This window comes from Amblyomma maculatum, chromosome 3, assembly GCF_055883805.1.
Source record: "Amblyomma maculatum isolate TAMU_Amacu chromosome 3, ASM5588380v1, whole genome shotgun sequence".
Lineage (NCBI taxonomy): Eukaryota > Metazoa > Arthropoda > Arachnida > Ixodida > Ixodidae > Amblyomma > Amblyomma maculatum.
In genome coordinates, this window is record NC_139346.1 from 184,124,717 (window position 1) to 184,144,127 (window position 19,411).

Genomic DNA, 19,411 nt, shown 5'->3' on the forward strand with positions numbered 1-19,411 from the left:
AAAGAGTATGAAGAGTATGCCCAAAAGAGAGTGAAGTCTTCCTTTATGTTTTGGAATACGGAGCATCAACATGGTCTGTTACAAATCAATGTGCGATTATTTGCGATATCTCGTTTTTATTAGTAAAGTTGTTTTTGTTCGCGTAGGAGCATACGTTTTCAGTCGCCAGAAGATATATTACAAATAAATGTATAATCTTATTGCCAATTTCACTTTGCCTTACTTCTTTACTCTACAAAACGTTATAATTCATAACGAGGTGAGAAACTGCAAACAAAGCGACTTTTTCTTCTATTGAGTAGCTTTCGTTTTCACGTGTCTAACTTGCATATATAAATGCACGTACAGTACATCTCTAGTCAGAAATGTTGGCCCGTCGAAGTTGCTATCCTGGATTCACACTGTTTCGGCTCCTAAGCATTGTAGGCGTGAGGGCGAAATCGACTTCCCTGACACCTTTTCGGAAGATACGGAGTACTGGGGATAATAAGCGAGTACGGGTGCTACACGGTGAAGAATAAAAACCTGATTACCTGCATATTTTACCAAATTCTGGACTTATATATTATGCGCAGTGTACGAAGGCGGCGTGGGGCTCCAAACGGTTGAGTCCAGCGACTCTCAAAAGCCCACGGTCAATCCAGCTATGGCTTCTATATGGAGTCTGACTGTTGTGCTCGGTTTCAATATTTATGGGCAGCTTGGGAGGTCGGCACACTGGAGCGCTGTTGATCAGTTCGTGGAGTGACTCAGAAGGTTTCGAAAAACTGACACCCTTTTCTGTCGCTTTCCTGGGCGTTTAATTACAGCGCTTTAACGTACGCGAGAAAGCATCGCAAAACTCAAGGAGCATGTACGGACATATGTTCCTAAGTATTTCTTTCCGGACGAGCGGAATCAGTATAAAAAGCTTCATCTAAGGTCTTTGCTATTGAACTAAAAATAAAGGAGGAGGGAAAGGGAGAGAAAAAGGAGCTGTAGTACTATATGAACGTTAGCGGGCACAGCGGCAATTAAGGTCGTAATGCACGAACGCGAGATATGGCAGAAGTTGATGATTAGTTGAGGACAGTTTTGCTCATAAAACAATGCCACTTATGATTAGAAAAGAAAAAAATATACCACTCGGGACGCGCCCGGCACAATTCTATTTGAGGACATAGCTCCCTAATAACTAACTGTGCGTCGCTCATTTGTGAACATAGCATGGCTGTCCTTTTTCCTTGCACATATTTCTCTTCATTTTGCTAATAACCTTCCCTTCAGACAATACATGCACCAGGAGGACCAGTTGCAGGGGCTGAATGGGGAACATCCTGAGCACAATAACAGGTTAGAGAAATAATGTAGTAGTGTTGAAAAATGAATGGTCATATAACTGACAAAAATATTACGGTGAAATAATAAAACTACGCATTATAAATTATTTTACATTTTTGTAAAAAGTACTTGAAACTGAGACACGTGTATGTGCTGCCAAAATACATAAAAAGGCGGAAAACAAGATATCTCACAAAATTGTCATTGCATTGCGTCTAGAGAAGGGAAATTCTTCACTAATTTTCCTGGTTGTTGTTCATGTTAAATATACAGATGTTGCAGACTTGATTGATGTGAATTATCGAATAGTCCCCCCTTGTTATCTGGGATCGAGGAAATCCTGTTGGTGCCAAGTTTTAGCGGCATGCATGTGTCGTTAGATAGCGTTTCAATGCAAAGTTGCTCCACCTTTGCCACTGTCCAAGTGTTATGTACCACTTTTGCTCACGACTGTACATTTTGAGAAAGGGGTGAGGCAAGGCTGCATACTGTCGCCCTGCCTATTTAACCTATATGCAGAGTGCATCATGAGGAAGGCCGGTCTGGACGAGTCTTCAGCTGGAGTGAAGATTGCTGGAAAACATATCAACAACCTTAGATATGCGGATGATACCACTTTAATGGCAGAAAGTGAAGTGGAACTCAAGAGACTTCTGATGCGCGTACAAGAAGAGAGTGAGAAGTTTGGGCTTAAACTGAACATTAAAAAGACGAAGATCATGGCGTCTTGCCCTATCAAGTCCTGGAGCATCAATGGACAAGAAGTGGAAGCTGTGACAGATTTTCTGTTCTTGGGCGCCAAGATTACCTCGGAAGGAGACTGCAGCCATGAAATTAGGAGACGCCTGCTTCTGGGAAAGAGAGCAATTGTTAGCCTTGACCGCCTAGTAAAGAGCAGAGACATTAGTCTGCCAACCAAGATCCGTATAACCCGTGCTATGGTCTTTCCAGTTGTGATGTATGGATGCGAGAGTTGGACTGTGAAAAAGGCTGACCGCCGAAGAATTGACGCGTTTGAATTGTGGTGCTGGCGAAGACTCTTAAGAGTTCCTTGGACTGCCAGAAGATCAAATCAGTCGATATTGTCGACCATAAACCCTGACTGCTCATTGGAGCGTCAAATTCTAAAGTTAAAGTTCAGCTACTTTGGTCATCTGATGAGAAGAGAGGAGTCGCTGGAGAAAGATTTGATGTTGGAAAAGGTTGAGGGTCGCCGGAGAAGGGGAAGGCAGCGAACGCGATGGTTAGATGGCATTCTCGAGGCATTGCAGATGAAGCTATGTGATGTTAAGAAGATAGTGAGAGACCGGAAAGCGTGGCGTGACATGGTCCATAGGGTCACGAAGAGTCGGACACGACTGAACGCCTGAACTGAACTGTACATTTTGAATTGCACTTGTAGAATGATATACTGCAGATACTAGTGCATTGATATTCACCTGGGTCCTTTGTGAAATTCCTTTACACTTATGCAACTTTCTTCGCAATTACTGTCCCGTTCGTACTAGGGCAACTCATATTACTAAGTGTGACTTCCAATCAAAGAAAAGAATACAGTTTACAAATATCGACCTGGTGAAAATAGAGCCGATAACATTAAATTCACATTCTCATTACATCTAGTGTCTTTTTAAGCTAAACAATGTTATAATGACTAATGCCCGGCCTTGCACGTGAAGTCGATGTACACAGTTATTATAAAAGTACGTTGTCAAATTTCACGACGTGCAGCAATTAGCAGCTTTCCGGTTATTAATATACCGCACCGTCACCACAGATGAAAGTGTGCCATACAGCCTAAGCGGCGATCATTGAATGTTGGTTAATCAACTTCTGTTGCGACTGGTCAAGCAGCGCAAGGCAGCCAGTAAGTACCCAAAAGAGTTCCAAACACACTCGACACAGCCGCACTCCTCTAGGCTCAGTTCGCTAAGACGGACCGCGGAGCGGCAAGAGAACACCCGGGCTTTACTTCGACCGGTGGCCGCCGTCTCGCGGCTGTCTGGGGGGCTCTGTGATGGACACCCCAGCCACAGCACACGAGCGGCACAACAGCGCTGCCTGCAGCAGCGGCAGCAGCAGCCACCCGCGCCGGTCGCTCCTCCCTCGCGGCGCGCCGGCGCGCTGCGTTGGACTCGGCCCAACCCGTTTCCGGCGCGCGCGCGCGCTGCCGCCTCCAGCGCCGCCAGCCGCCCTGCGTCGCAAATAACTCAGTCACTGTGTCGACAGCGACTGCGAGCGGCCGTCGCGAGCGACGCCCGGGCGACTAGCTACACGCTCTCGCGCTGTGAGAGACGCCGCTGTTCAAAGCCGGACCTTGAGGTTGCCGGACGCCATGCACCCGATGCCGCTCACCTGCTGAAGGAGCACCTGCGCAAGCCCCGCCGCCGACACCCCCGGGCACCTGCCAGCTCCTTTACCGCCGTGCCGGGTCTCCCCCCGCCACTCCTTTTGAAGCTACCCCACCGGCGTGCTACTGCTCCCTGCTTGGTTCTTTTCATTTTGCTGCTTCCCCATTCGCGTTTTGTGCTCGCCGCGTTTTGTGTGTGAATGCCACCGGGCGGTCTTCTGTTGCTGCGTGAGTGCCGTTGCTGCTGTTGTTGCTGTTTTGCACTTGTGTTGGGCTGCTGAGGAAGAGGAGAACGGAGGATCCCCCAGCGCTGATGCATCGTCCCGTGAGCCGGGTGGCCGCGCCGGCGGACCACGGTTCGGCCTGACTACCATCACTGCTGCTTCCCCGATCGCCGTAGTAGTGTGTGTCGTCGTTCACCGCGTGTGGTGCCTTGGCGTTCGCCGCTCGGACGCCTGGCTCGGTCATTTTGCGGCGAGATCGGACGGAACCGGCTGAGCCATGATTATCTCCAAGGATCTGTTCATACTGGGCGACGAGTACCTGACCATGCCCAGGCAGGACAAGTACACCGTCTGCTCGAACAGGAGGTCAGTGACACTACTGTTCATTTTCTAGTATCTGTCATTGAAGATGCTTGTGCGCGCCCACGAACATGTGGAGCCCGCCTCAGTGTTATCCCTGGCTACTTTTTACGCTGGTTCTCCACGATTGTATTCCTTCAAATAAATTTATTTCGGCGGAAGCAGAGATCTCGAGCGCACGTGGGTCCGTTGTTTCTGTTTTGACGTTTATGGGTTGTATAGACGGTCCTACGCTGTCAGTCTTTCGTCGCTTTTCGCCTTCGTTGCTTCGAGTGAAAGTTAGTTTAACACTTGAAAAGGAAGTCTGGCGTAAACAAGAAGAGTTCGTTGTCGTAATGGGCCGCGCTGGAGACTGACAATAGTTGCTGTCAATTTTCATCGTCGTCTCTGGCCATCTCGTAAACGGAGAAGCCTGTTTCAGAACTGTCCTCGTCGCACCTTAGCTGCTGTCACTCTCATCATCGTTCTGCCGTTTTCCGGAGGCGGGGGCCCGAAAGCGAAAGGCGAACGCGGCCGCTTTCTCACGCTGTCAGGAGCAAATTTGCCGCTCTGCACATACGTACACAAGTTAGCGCGTTTGCAGTGACCAGCACGTTTCTCTCTCCTTTTTTACTTTTTTTTTCATCTTTCTGTTTACTCTTCGGAAAAATGTCTTGCTCTCCACCGGAGCGATCGCTGGCACGGCGTGCAGTGCGAAATCTCATCCGATAGTACACTGCCCTACGGCGGGAGGTTTCACCGCCCTCCTCTTCCTCCGCGGTGCTCTCTCTATCTCTCTCTCTCTTGCGCTCTCCTCATCCCCTCTTCTATAACTTTGCGCCGTCGGCTGCACAGACTGAGTTGCTCCATCCCCCCCTCCCACCCCCATCATCTTGCGTTCCCCCTCTCTAGTGCCGTGCGCGCTCGGAGTTCTTTGTTGTTTATCTCGGTTTGTCTCTTTTGCTTCAGTTATTTTTTTTTTTTATCACGTCCCCCGGCTTCGCCTCTGGCTGGCGCGGCAGTACGCCGGGTGTGTGTGTGTGCGCTTGCTGCTGCTCGGCTGTTCGCGTCACGTCCCCTCTCCTTCGCTCGGGCGCATCTCGCCTTTCGAACTTGACTCCGGTCGCCGATAACGCCTCAGGCAGTACCTTACCGCCTTGCACGCGTGGCAAGGATTCGTCCAAGGTGTCACGTTGGCCGCGACTCGTCGGCAATGTACCTTCTCGTGGAGGCACCGTGAGTACATCCACTGTTACCACTACTGCAAGTGCGGCACCGTGTTCGCGCGTGCATCACTTCTCCGCGCGGGAATTTGACCAGAGGCACCTGTTCTAACTCTCGCCTGTTTCTAAACTCTTATCCACGTTTTCCTTTTCTTTTTTTTTTTTTTAACCAAGATGAAAGGCCACACCCGGTGTTTCCTGCTGATCAAGTAACTGCGCTCGGCGCTGACGCTTAGTTACGGTGCATCAGTTACACGGCGTAACTACGCATCACATCACCGCTGTTAGGAGCGCCTGGAAGCAGTTTTCGCACGCTTTTGCTCAGCGTGTTTTCTTTTTTTTTCTCTCTCTCTTTCGTTTTCGCTGCTCTGATCGACAGAGCGACCAAGGAAAGATACTTGACCTTGAGTCTGGCGTCGGCTCCTTTGGACCCGGTATGTGCGTGCCCGCGGTCAATTTATTTCTGTATAGCGTCGCAGCTTTATTCGTTCTGGTTGGGAGGCTTAGCAGACAGCGAAAGCGAGACCGCTTGTGTGAGATCGCAAAGCCATTTCATGGAGCAGAGAGATAGAGAAGAAAAAAGAAGTCGACGAAGCCAAAAACCGGCGTTGGGGTAGGAGCTCCAGCGACGGCCGCTCCGCGGCATATGGTTAATCTTCCCCGCTTGCTTGTTTATTTCTGTCCTGTCGCCGTCGTACGAGACTCCCGCTCGGGTTGCACCTGCTATCGGGCCGCCGGCACGGCTTGAGCTAGTGTACTTACGAAAATACCGACGCCGCCCGAGGCGGGTCTACGATACGCCTTAATTGGTCGCAAACCACGCCGGTGCGTACTGCGAAATGCCTGGCCGCATTGATTGCCGCGTGCAGCGGGCATCGGCGTGCTTTGCAGCTGCCTCCGCCGAGGCCATGCGCCGTGTGGTCGTCTAAAGAAGGCCTCTCCGATCTGACACACGCTTCTCTACTGGCCCGACGGCCTGCTTGCTGGCCGAGGAAGTTCTGCGAGGAGGGCAAGAGAGCGCTTTGGGAAAGCGAGGAAGAGACGCGGAGTGGTTCCGAAATCGAGAGTCAGCGGAGGGAGGCGGGGAGGATGGCTGCTCTACAAAAGCTGGTTCCTTTAATCGACATGCAGGAGCGCGCGTCGCCGCTTCGTTCAGTGTTCGGGCGGGGAAATGCATTGCGCGAGCTCGGGGTGTGGAGCCGCTTCTTGCTTGACTCTTATCTCTTCTTGTACCTGCCTTCTTACCGTGCTATTTTACAGGTGTGTGTATGTGCGTGTGTCACCTTTATTTTGTTTGTATTTTGTAAACTGTCCTGAAGGCGGTCACAGCGGGCGTGCCAGATTGGTCACTAGTCCTCGTTTTGCCCTGTGCACAGCGGTATCGGGAAAGCACTCGCAGCACCTCGCTGCCGGAGTTTTATGAACTGCGGTGTTTAACCTGAAGCCACACAGGCTATGAGGCAGGTCATAGTGGAGGGCCGTGAATTCATTTAGATTATCGCATGCCGGCCGGGTCGGAGGTGTCTCATGACGGGCGCCCAGCACAGACAGCTGCTGCTAGGTCTTCGGCGCTAAAGTGTTGACGGCGCTGTGGGTAGCAGCATAGTTAGCGTTGAAAGACGAGGCACGTGAATAGTAATTAATCCACATTCTAGTTCGTTGTGCTGCTTCCTTGCTATGATGGTTCAGTGCGTCTAGCAGCACGTGTAGGGCGTGTTGGCACAGCGCGTGGGGCCTGCGTATATGCTACACTTCTCCCAGGTATAGAGTCGCAACCAAGGCGCCCCAATGTTTGTTTCATAATTATATCCTTCCAATACACCTCTGCAACGGTTTAGGCTTCGGGCAGCGCAGTTTGTTGCACTTCTGTTTTTGCAGCCGTTCTGTAGAGCCAGCCTATGGAACATGCGTGGCGATGGGTAAGCAAGGCTGTCTACCCATCGCTGTGTCTTTCCGAATGGCTCACGCCGGCACTAAGCTTAAGCAATGGCTGGGCACACTATTGGCGCAAGTCTCCGGCTAGGCAGCTGGCGTATACCGGGCGGGAAAACACAGCACAGGGATAGCACGCTGCAGTTGCAAGCGCGCCGTCCCTAAGAAAGCAAACGAGCAATTTAGGCCTCCAGTTGAATTCTCGCTAGGATGTAGCGCCATTTTTCATAGTTCTCAGACCGCCGGGTGCGCTTCGGAAACACGTGGTCAAAGCTCAGGGGACCTCCCAAAACATTCCGAAGCTCTGAAGGGGAGGGTAGGTTTATATAGGCAGGTAGTACGTTTTCAATTCTTCTCTACCCAGAACTTTGAACCCTGGCAACTTTTGAAAATATGGCCCCTGTTACTTTCGCCCCGTGTACAGTAATAGGCAACAAACGTTTGCGGGGATGAGAGGTCATAGAAAAATATTTATTTTTGCGCTGGAAAAGCAGGTTGTCACATGCATGACAGGGCGTGCATGCTGTCTCTGCTCGCCAGCTTACTATCCGGCGAAGCAACGCGGAAATAATTTTTTTTCCACGAATCCGCATCCCGACCGATTTTCGTCCAAGGCTTCACACTTTTGTAGCGGTCGCGCCAAATGGCCGTTTACTTGGCCAATAACCTTCTTCCCCGCTCATCCTCGTCCTTCTGGCGAGCTTTCTTGTTTTGTTAATTACTCCCAGACGTGTCTCCTTCTTTGGGACTCAACGACTACGCCTACCCGCTCGTTTCGGCCCTACGTCTTTTCTTTTTTTTCTTTTTTTCCCCCTCCTTGCCCACTGACCTCGGCTTCCCCGGGAATCGGTTGAATGGTGGCTGTCTCCGGTTCCCAGTGAGGCGAAAAAGTGGTAACTGCGGTTTGGCGCCCGTGCTGGTCGTTTACCTCCATCTGGTACTAATCGCGTGTTCCGCGTACCTATACCGGCGCGAAGGCTTGTCGCCACGGGGTCCTTTTTTTTTCTTCCAGGTGTCTTCGACCGCGCCTCGCGGGGAGTATAGGGGTCGTTCATTTCGGAAAGGTGACAGTCGGTCACTCGGTCGCCGTTCGCTGAGCGGAGTCAGCTCTGTTCGTCCAGTCCTCTCGCGGGTCGTGGCTTGAAGAGGTATTACTGCGTCTTTGGCATCTCTGTTGGCATGGGTAGCTGTGCCATCGCCGTCTCTCCCGGTGCGCCGATGGATTCGCTTCGACTAGCCCCTGCACCACGTCTTTCCGAGTAAGAAGCGTCGTTTTCACTTTGTTGTAGCGAAACCCCGCTGCCACGATTTTACCCCATTCACGTAGCATTGTGCGAACGAACGACAGGAATGACCCCCGAGATTCGGGCACCGGTAATCATTGAGGCTACGCTGGTAACCGTTAGGAGTGAACATTTTCGGGTCTTAATATGTGATCATACAGATTCAACAGGTCTCCCGCGCTCAGCTTGGGCAAGATGCCGCTTGGATCGGAAATTACCCTAGTGCGCATGGCAGATTATCCAAACGCTCGAAAGGTGCATGAAATGCTCCCTCTTTTTCCAATTCGACCTAAATTGTGTCGTGCGTTGATAACTGATGGCCATTGTAATATTGCTATTTATTAGCTGTCTGGTGCTTAATATAGCCCCGAAATGCGCGCTCGTCGGAAGTGCGCGAGATCGGTCCTGGGAAGATGCGCCCTCGGCTATCGGCGGACTTTGCTCAACTTTGCCCAATTATTGAAGAATAGTGCACAAGCAAAGAAGTGTAGACAGAACAAGGGAACTGTTGTATTATTTATACCTGACATTAATGTCAGCCTTCTCTCACAATTAATATTTCCCTTTCTCAATGTTTTGCCACCTCTGTGGCGATGTCTGCAGCCGGTGACCTCTGGCGAGTCACTTCGGCGCGATTGACCTTTGACTGCCTCGGCAGAGAAGTACGTGTGCCGTGACGCGAGTAGCGGCACTGCATGGCTCGAGCTCCGTATCCCGCTGCTGCGCGCGCTTATCACCGCAGGGCAACAACGGATGCTGGGGCAGAGAGAGAAAAAATATAGAAAACCGACCTTCCTCCCTCGTCACTGCTTTTCATTCTGAGGAGCTGCGCACTGTATCTCGATAAGATGATTCGGGGCCACTTTTATGTACTTGAACTGAGGGCTTCTTTCATGAGTGCGACCGCGCGGGCTCGTCGACTCCGCGTTAGGGTGGCTATAGCCGCGTCTTCTGAAGTTGTCGAACTCGTAGGATTCGATTACTGGGAGGCTTAGCGCGGAACAGACAAGAACAGGAGAGGCACACAGGACGAGCGCTAACTTACAACTGAAATTGGAAGGGGATAATGTACGAACTTGAGGAGAAAAAAAAAAAAAAAGAAATGTGCGCGTGCTCAATAAAGCGCTGAATTTGCATGACTGGAAATATAATCCAAACTGAACCAAGATAATCTAGGGCCACCCAAAGGCAAATAAAACAGAAAAAAATAAAGAAGAAATACCGGAAGCATACCGCTCGTCCTGTGTGCCTCTCTTGTCCTTGTCTGTTCCGCGCTAAGCCTCCCAGTAATGTCTTACCAACTATCCCAGGACTCTACTTTGCTCGTAGGATTCCTTCTGTTCTTTTTTACTTTTCTTTTTTATTAATTTGCTTTTCACCTGCGTGTCACCAAATTCTGTGTTTATTTCCTTTGGACATATCGTTTTTATTACAGTTCTACAAAGCGTGTCGGGGGTTGTCTATAGTGCACAATGAAGATTTTTTTTATTTGTCACGTTCGCCTCAACATGTCTATCATATATGCATCTATCCATGCGTTATTCGTTGTGATACCTGAATCACTCACGAGTAAAATACCTTTCCAACGCCTGTATAAGCAGGCGCGCTGCGTGTGCGCCTTATGTATATAGAGTTCTAGGTGTAACATCATTTCCTTTTTTTTTTTTTTTTTCTCGCCATCTCGTGGGCGTCTTTTTCTGTGCGCGCCGTATGCGCAGTTCGTGTTCGTCCGTGTGTGGCGCTTTTAGTTTACATTACTGAGTTCAATACGGAGAAGCACTAAATGTAATCGGTGCATTCTAGCGATCTTCCGGTTATAAGCTATTTTCAACACGAGGGACCGCGGTGTATGGAGTCAGACGCAGAGTTTGACTGTTCTGCTTCTGCATTAAAATCTAGTACATGATCATGTCTAGTAGCTATGAAGACTCCTCTATGCCACACGTTTGGTTAGTGTCATTAAGAAACTATTCAAGAGCTGAAGTTTCAAATACGAAAGTCTTGCTTGAGGTGACGTCAGTGTTACACGGACTTCTTTTCATCGGGTTTCCGGTCCTGTGCAGTTCGCACCTCACTGCTGACGTTTTCCCGATGGCTGTCGCCGGAGAAAGATCACTTCTGAGCTTGTCGGCGGCGCGCCTGCTCCCTGCGAGCGAGCTGAATCGAGCCGATCGGGACTCGTCCTCAGCCGCCAATGTTATACCTTCTCCTGGTGCACACAGGGTGCCTGCTCGCCTTCTGACCTTCCCACGGGGAGAAAGTGGCTGTTTTATAGCTTACCCCGCATAAGTGCGCTTGACGATAAGTTGCCCGCGCTGATGCAGCAGCCACAGCATCTGTCGGTCCCCACCGTCTTCACTCCCCTCTTTTTTTTTTTTTTTTTTTTTGCACCACCGGAGACTGGGTGCACATTTATATTCCACACTTGACCGCGCGTGAAGTTTTAGGTCACGTAGCTTTCTCTTCAGCAGCAGCTTATCGCGTTATGAGGGGAGAGGAGAACAGCGCCGTAGGCATGCAGCGGGCCTGTACCTGTGCAGAGCTGCATCGGTTGAGTACTTAGTCCTTCCACCCTTTTTTTTTTTTCTTTCTTTCTTTCGGCGTCTTCTTCGAGTGTTGTCGCCACTTCCTGCGATCGCTTCGCGGACGTCTGTCTACAAAGCGCTCTGCACGCCGCTCCGGCGAAGTCCTGGCGCAGATGTCTGTCGGCGCATCTCTCCGGTACACTAAAATAGGAGGCGACTGAGCTAGACTGAGACGGAGTTGGGCGGAGATAAGGAAAAAACAAAACCGGGTGCGAAAAGCAAATACGGGGAGACTGTTTTCATTGTATTATTTGTCTGTGCGCCGCTCTCACGGAGGCATCAGCAGCTGGAACCATAAACGAAAGGGGGGGGCTCATTAACTGCCTGCTCGCATGCGGCGGCCCTCCTCTCCCTTCTTTACTCCACGCGCATTGCGCACCGCCTCTTCTCGGCCGTCGCGTGTCGCCAACCTTCTTTTTCAAGGGCGCGTCCGGTGACCGGCCGAGATACTTCTGGAGCGGAGAGCAAAAGCAGTGCAGAACGATAATACTCGGCAGCGAATTGATAGCCAGCAAATTGTATTTGTGCCAAGGCAGAACTAAGAATGAAGAGAGCGAAAAATGAAATATTCGTTTCTCAGTGGAGAGTAGGGAGGCAAGAAAGAGGCTCTGCGTCTGCACGCTATGTTGCAGTGCGCGCCTGACTTACGTGTGCAACAACCGCCACCGCGTTTGTCGCCGTTTCTATTTCATCTTGTGTTCCTCAAACCCTTTTTTTTGTTTTCTTTTTTTAGTGACACCGAGTGTGCTAAGAGAGCGAATTCGTGGTGACGGTGTCTCTTCATCTCTCAGCATCGACGGAAAAAAAAAAAAAAAAAAGATAATAAAGACAAGAGGAAGAAATAGAGAAGGAATGAAGGAAAAACAAGATAGAAGGATGGCGAGTGTGCGCAGCGTGGAGGAGGGCTGAGCGAGAGAACGCGGGGACAGGGGGCGGAAACTACAGTGCGCTTCGACGAGAAAGGCGCGTAAAAACCCGCATCCTCCTGCGTCGTCGCGTCACACGCGCGCGCGCGCACGCACGCGAGGCGGTGTCTGGGCTGGCGCGGCGTCTCTTTTTCCCAGCTGAGCTCGTCTCCATACTTTACTTGAGGCGCAGCAACAGCAGCAGGGAGCAGAGGCCACGTCGTCCGCGACGGCTGTCCGACTGGTTCAGTTGCCTGCATGCCTGCTCCCCGCTGACGCGATCGCCAGTTGTCCGCGCACTTATCTCCGTGTGCGTGGGTGTTGTGAGCCTGTGTGTCGCTCTGTCTTCAAGTTCCTTTCCCGATTCCCCTTCGAACTCGGCGCGTGCAACCTCGCGAGGTTTCGCTTCACTCGCTCAACAACTCCTGGAGATAACCATGTCGGGTCGGCTGGAGTGTAGGTTTTTAAAAATGTGATGGCGTTGGGCCCTGTTTCCTACGCTCTTAATCTGGTTCCACATAGGTTCCACTTATAACCGGAACGCATCCGGAACCAGATTAAGAGTCTATGGAAAGCGTTCTGTCGGCTTTGTAGGAGAGAAATCACTGGCATAGCTCTGGTAGGTGTTGCCAGCTGTCATGGTCATGCGCTCATTTGCCTTTTTGGACTGTGCGACATCATGAGACCACAAACATGGCCGAATTGGCAGGCGCTGCAAACATTGATTTCTCCTTTGAGATGGGAGTGTGGTATCGGAATCCAGCCTTCCGGGACCCGGCCAGTGGGTTTAGAGTTTGACACACTGCCCACATAGAGCACAAAAGGCAGGCTCGTTCGTATACGGCTTGGTTAAAGCGGGACTTTATACGTGCCGGGCGGTCTTTTGTATGATGTGATAGAGGCCAAAATAATCAGTGGTTAAGCGTATATCAAAGTGCATGAAGTAACTGTACGCGAAAGACCATCGCCAAGGGAAGGAGGCAAACGGAAGCCATCGACGCTAGCTGTCGCGTAAGATGGAGGTTATATAAGTGTCCCCACCCGTTTGTGTCCGTTATGTGAAATGGTTTGACACTACCACGCCACGGTAATTTATCTTCTTTCTGTTTTCTTTGGATGGCTGTTCTTTTCTTTTGTGCTCTTTTTTTCTTCTCGTCGCCGGATAGCCGGCCTGGCGCTGTGGGCACCTTGATATATATTTTAAGGGATTGAAAGTAAATCGCTAAAATCATTGTGGATGTACTCGTTTGGAGCTTTGGACTTCTTCCAGTCCGGCGCCCTCTCTCAGGTTCAAGAAGTTATGCTTCTCTGCCTTCGTGGTGAGCAATCCTCTTGTTGATTGGAGGGCGGGGGTAAATATAACTTCAATCCTGCTATTTTGACGTGGTGCTGCACTAATGGTTAAGTGTAATAGGCTAGTAACTAATGCATTGAATTAGTGATACTAACTGCAATAGATTAGTGGTAAATGCACCGACCAATCTCGACGGGACCTGAGATGCGAATACATGTTGGCGCAGTTAAGAGTTTGACTATTTGATCTTAAAGCCGTACAGGCATCTGCGTATACGTGTCAGCGTATAGTGCATAACATCGCTCTGTCCGAAAATAGGATGTCAATATTTCGAAGCATTCCCAAGCATAGTTTCCCTAGCGACAGTCTATGTAATTCCGATCTCAATAACTTCGTGACGACGATCAGAAAAAAAAAAAAAAAGAGAGAGAACGAAAAGAACTGCCACATTCAAGTGCGTTTGTCGGGTTTCTGTTGCAGCTTTCGGTGGCACTTGCGCGTACAACCGTATAGGAGACTGAAATACAATTCTAAGCCTGCAAATAGCAGCGCAAATGCGCTGATCCGCTCTATCGCCGAAACAATATAGAAAAAGCGAAGTGTGAGGTATTAAATAAATAAGGGCGTATTCTCACCGTGCCAGAAAGGCATCACGCTGGCCTTACAAAAGCAACCTTTCCTCGTCCAAGGAAGCTTGCACAATCAAACGACCTGCGACTGTGTAGGCGAAGAAGTATTGCGTTGCATACTATGTTACACGCCGCGAGGAAGCGGCTTTGAACCTGGCTCGCGCCTAGGGCCTAGTTCAGTTGTTATAAAACGGTGCCTCGCACGCGTACGTATGCATATAAATGGGTGGGAACGCGGGACTCAGCTCCCCCGCGGCTCGAGGAACTGTCGCCGCGCGAGCGTCTGCACAGCAAGCACGGAACAGCTATATAGTGGCGAGAAGAAACACGTTGTCTGGCAGGTTGCTTACGCAAGCGACCTTTCGTCGAAGCGGGTTGCTGCTGTGCGTTTCGCAATGAAAGATTGCGTGACTGTTACCGAGGAAGCAATAAGTTATAACGTCGCGGTTATGTCAGCCCCTTTTATGTGGGGACGCGGGCGACGCGACTTCCACGACGACTCGCTCGGAAAGCCGAAAAGTGCAAGCGTGCGAAAGAAACGTTTTTAAGTGGCGTTCACTTAATGCGAGACAAGCGGCGTCAGCGTCGCCGAATATTTGTGAATTGAGGCGTGGGATAGGGATCTTAACAGGGTTTATTTCGTGTTCGGTGGTTCCCATGGTAACGGAGTGGTCACATGACTCGCGCGTCATGTAGTTTATGATCATGACTCAAAGGCGAGGCAGTATTGGCCATTTTCGTTGGCCGCAGTGACGTAGCCGACGAAAATTGGTTGTACGACTCTAAAGCTGCACGCCGAGGTCATTTTGTGCTGATTACGACCAGGGGACTTGGGAGGGTGTTCATGTACTCAACCATATACCTGTAATGTGAGTATAGCTCTAGATTGGTCGAGTCGGGCTCTTATAGCTTCACGCTTCTTTGTGCAGTGTCCAAAAAACACTAAAAAACGCCTAACGTTGTTAGCATCAAACTTTTGGACGGTTGGACACAAGAAACGAACGACTAGGTCGCCCGTTTCGTGCTGTTTTTGATCGTGTCCGTCCTGTACTGCTTTTAGCGGAAATGTGTCCGGTGTTGATTATAGCTACCATGTGAGTTCCTTTGCTGACCTATAGTTAGTACTACATCTACTCACGGCCGGGTTTATGAGCACCTTTGGGTTGTTACGTTTCTCCACCGAGAAGTGGGACAGCTGACGCGGCCACCGCATAGCAACAGGCAGAACCGCGAGCGGATCGGCCATTTCGACGCCGTTCATCGGCCGCGCAACGCTTCCTCCCGCCGACAAGTCTCAGCGTGTTCCTGCCACGCGCCAAATGTGTGTGCGTGCGTGTGTGTGGGCAAACGCCGGCCAAGCCTGGAGCTCGTGAGAGAGGGAGCCGTCCTCGCCCGTCTGCAGGAGGTGGAGGAGATGAGGTCGGACCATCTGCGATTGAGTCATTCGTCGTGAACCAACATGTTTGGCTCTCCCTTTCTTGTGAGGGTTTACCCTTTCCCTGTGAAGTGGAAAAACTATAAAAAGCAGCGGCCAACTCCGCTGAGACAGAGACTACTTTGACGCGCCGTTGTTACGACGCTAGACACCAGCTGTGTGAGAGTGTCTGTAATCTCTCCGGGTCAGCTTCACTGCCCGTTTCTTCATGATGTTGCAGTAAAGGTTGTTTCGTTAAAAGACGCCTCGTCTTTGCTGGCACCTTTGATGCCGTCCGCCGTCCACGGAGCCGCCAGGCCAACGCTACCGAGAGGCCGCGCGCCGCAGCGGTACGCTACCCAGGCACACGCGACCCAAACCTAACAACTGGCGTCAGCGGTGGGTTGAGCACGCGACCACCAAATGTAACAATTGGTAGGCATCGGTGGGACGACCAAGCCGTAACCGTGGTCGGTGGGACGACGCGATACCGTCGTCCAACAATTGGTGAACAGCGGTGGGACGACGACGACCAAGCCGTAACCGTGGTTGGAGGGACGAGCCAGGCGATACCGTCGTCCAACAACTGGTGAACAGCGGAGGTACGAGGACGACCAAGCAGTGACCGTGGTCGGTGAAACGAGACAGGCCTGACCGAGGTGCAACATCTGGTGGGAAGAGCGGAGATGTCCGAGGCGTGACCCGTGAATCAAAGCAGCTCAGCGGAAAGGCGGGAGCAGTGCAACGAGCCCTGTGTGATGACTGGTTGCCTGCAGCGGAACGACTGCTTTGGATTCTTGGCTGCGAGGTTTGGTGAGTGCGGGACTTTCTTCTACTGAGTTTTGCCAGGCTTTTGTTAAGTAGAGAACAGAGCTGGTAATTGTGTTGTCGTTGTTGCTGGGTTAATTGCAGCAAGGCAATAGTGGGCAGTAGAGAAGGCAGCACTCGGAACAGCCATGAATTTGGATTTGAAGTCGTTGCGCAAACCGAAATTGCTGGAGCTTGCGGAGGAGTTGGGTCTGAATTTGTCAGACAAACTCAGAAAACCAGAAGTGTTAAAGGCTATTCTTGCGTTGGAAGCTGAAGATGACGAGCTTTTGGAATGCCTTGAGATCATTGACGAACGTCATGAGAAAGAGGAACGTGAACGTCGCGAGAAAGAGGATCGTGAACGTAGGGAGCGTTACGAGAAAGAGGACGCCCGCGTAAGCAAACTGATACAGCTGGAGATTTCAGCACATGGAATGAGCGTGGAAAAGGTTAAAGCTTTTAATGCCATTCATTGTAACAGTTCAATACCGCGAGACGGTCCGCCACCGTTCCTCATCGCCGAGGATATGGCAAAGTATTTGGCAGACTTCGAAAGTGTCTGCAGAAGTAAACGTTTCGAGCGAGATAGTTGGGCGCAGATGTTGGTAGCTCTTCTCTCCGCTGAAGCGTCGGAAGAAATCAAGCGATTGGTTGGCGACCGCTTGAAAAATTATGCTGAACTAAAAGAGTCATTGCTGATACGATATCAGATAACGCCTCATGATCTTCGGAAAAGATATGAGAGCGAGAAACATTGTAACGAGGCATACTTTGATTTGGCCTATCAGTTGAAAGCCGCTGTAAGCGAATGGCTAAACAGTGCGGAAGTTCCGGAGCATATCGAATTTGCACCGGAGTGTGAGAAACAGCTTGGGGAAACGGCCGAGCAATGTGACCGCAGTAGTAAGCCGACCGATTCTCGAACAGAAGAGCATCGTGTTACCTTGGTCGAGCCACTAGCTGAGAAGGTTAGCGCCGGCTCCAACGGCGAGAAATCCGCAGGGACGCTGTCCAGCGAGGTGAACTGCATGCCGACCCAAGTAGCTGTAGGAGATACAGTTCCATCAAATGAGAGTGGGGAACTGGTAGTAACTGAACCGTCTCTCGAGTCGAAAGCAGAAGCTTGTGTAGAGCTCGACGGAGATGGAAATGAGCTAGAAAAGAAGAAACTTTCAGTTTCCGAAATCAGCTGTGTCGTAGAGCAGGGCACGCAGAAAAACGAAGTGCCGATCAGGGAAACTGCTCAGCCCGCGAGTTGTGATCAGCCAGGGCAGACCGACGAGGAGTGCGCGTCCGCTGTAGAGAGCGAGACTTGCGAAGGCGACAGCGAACGACCAGAGCAGAGTCAGAATAGTTCGTGCTCCGAAACCACGCTAGGTTGTATTCGCGAAAGCAACCCCAGTGCGAACGCGGACGTGGCACACATGACCCTCACGCAATCCGAAGCGCCCCAGCTGTCGAATGAGCTTGATCGTGCGCCGGTTAGCGCTGAGCAATGCGGCTCATCGGAGGACCCGTGTAACGTGAGTGGCGAGCTGCCAGAGGAAATGCCTAGCTTGAGGGCTGGCATGAGCGGTTGTTCGGATTTGAATGAAAGTGAGTCAAGCGATGCAGCCGCGGCGCCGCCAGAGGAAATGCCTAGCTTGGGGGCTGGCATTAGCGGTTGTTGTTCGAACTTGACAGAAAGTGAGTCATGCGCTGCTGGCCGCGAATCAGACGCGGCGCCGCACTTTGACCACTTTGACGACACCGGTGTCCTACTAGCCGAAAGAAAGTAGGACTAGAGTATTCAAGTGCTGCCACCGAAAAACGCGGAAAGGCAGGCGCGAGAAAGAATGCTGCCATCGTAAGGAGGGCAAACGATTGCAGAAAGAAAGCAGAAGGCTAGTACTCCTGTGCTGCCGACGAAAAACGCGAAAGGGCAGGCGCGATAAAGAATGCTGCCATCGTAAGGAGAGGACACTCAAACGATTGCGAAAAGAAAGCAAAACGCCTGTGTTCCAGTGCTGCCGCAGAAAAAAGCGGAAAGGCAGGCGCGAGAAAGAATGGAGCAAGTGTAAGCTATCGCGAAAGAGAAAGCGACTATCCCAAAGGCACAAATGCGCCCGTGCCCAGAAAATGCGTGACTGGTGCGCAACCCGTAAGGAGAGGGATAGATTGTTCAGAAAAGTGAGTGACTTATGCTCATGTGTTTCTTCGCACAGAGACAGGAAGGTAAGGTTGCTCCGTGAAACGGACAGCCGAAGCTTTAGTGAAAAGGGGCTTAAGTCGAAGCCCATAACGTGAGAAGAAGCCTCAGTTTTCACTTCTTGGTGTTTTTCTTCCTGGCCTAGGATTTTAAACATATTGCATTGTATTATTTTTGTTTGAAGGGACGTTTTTGAAAGCACAATTTTCAAATTTGTGGAGGCGTTCCGAGTGCTGCTGAGCTGCCCTTTAGTATAGATTGGGGCATAAGAGGGAAATAGTCTGGCATAACTTAGTGAAGATTGTGCCGTGCTTGCTGGCTGACCGGTTGAGTCTTTAGCGTGGTTGTGACGTTGTGGGTTGCCAGAAATCTCTCCTGAAGACAAGTTGCAGAGTGCCTTGGAAACCCGGACTTGCCAAGGACTTCTTCAGGCTGACTGGCTCAAGAGAAACAGCTCAAGAGAAACAGAGTCGGACGACCCCGGTTAGCAGCAACATCCCGATCCCTCCGGACAGCGGATGCAGTCCCCTGCCCTTCGGGATCTCCCTTCCCCGGCGGGGCAGTCTGTTACGTTTCTCCACCGAGAAGTGGGACAGCTGACGCGGCCACCGCATAGCAACAGGCAGAACCGCGAGCGGATCGGCCATTTCGACGCCGTTCATCGGCCGCGCAACGCTTCCTCCCGCCGACAAGTCTCAGCGTGTTCCTGCCACGCGCCAAATGTGTGTGCGTGCGTGTGTGTGGGCAAACGCCGGCCAAGCCTGGAGCTCGTGAGAGAGGGAGCCGTCCTCGCCCGTCTGCAGGAGGTGGAGGAGATGAGGTCGGACCATCTGCGATTGAGTCATTCGTCGTGAACCAACATGTTTGGCTCTCCCTTTCTTGTGAGGGTTTACCCTTTCCCTGTGAAGTGGAAAA

At 51.0% G+C, this 19,411-nt stretch overlaps 1 protein-coding gene across 1 annotated transcript in view; it reads left to right on the plus strand.

Annotated features, from left to right (window-relative positions):
• Positions 1 to 3,518: 3,518 nt before the first annotated feature.
• Positions 3,519 to 19,411, plus strand: part of LOC146197142 (uncharacterized) — a 210,027-nt gene continuing 194,134 nt past the window's right edge. The window contains exon 1 of the mRNA XM_084598916.1: positions 3,519 to 4,260. Coding sequence (XP_084455042.1) covers positions 4,172 to 4,260 — 89 coding nt within the window. The 5' untranslated portion in view covers positions 3,519 to 4,171. The remainder of the gene's footprint in view (positions 4,261 to 19,411) is intronic.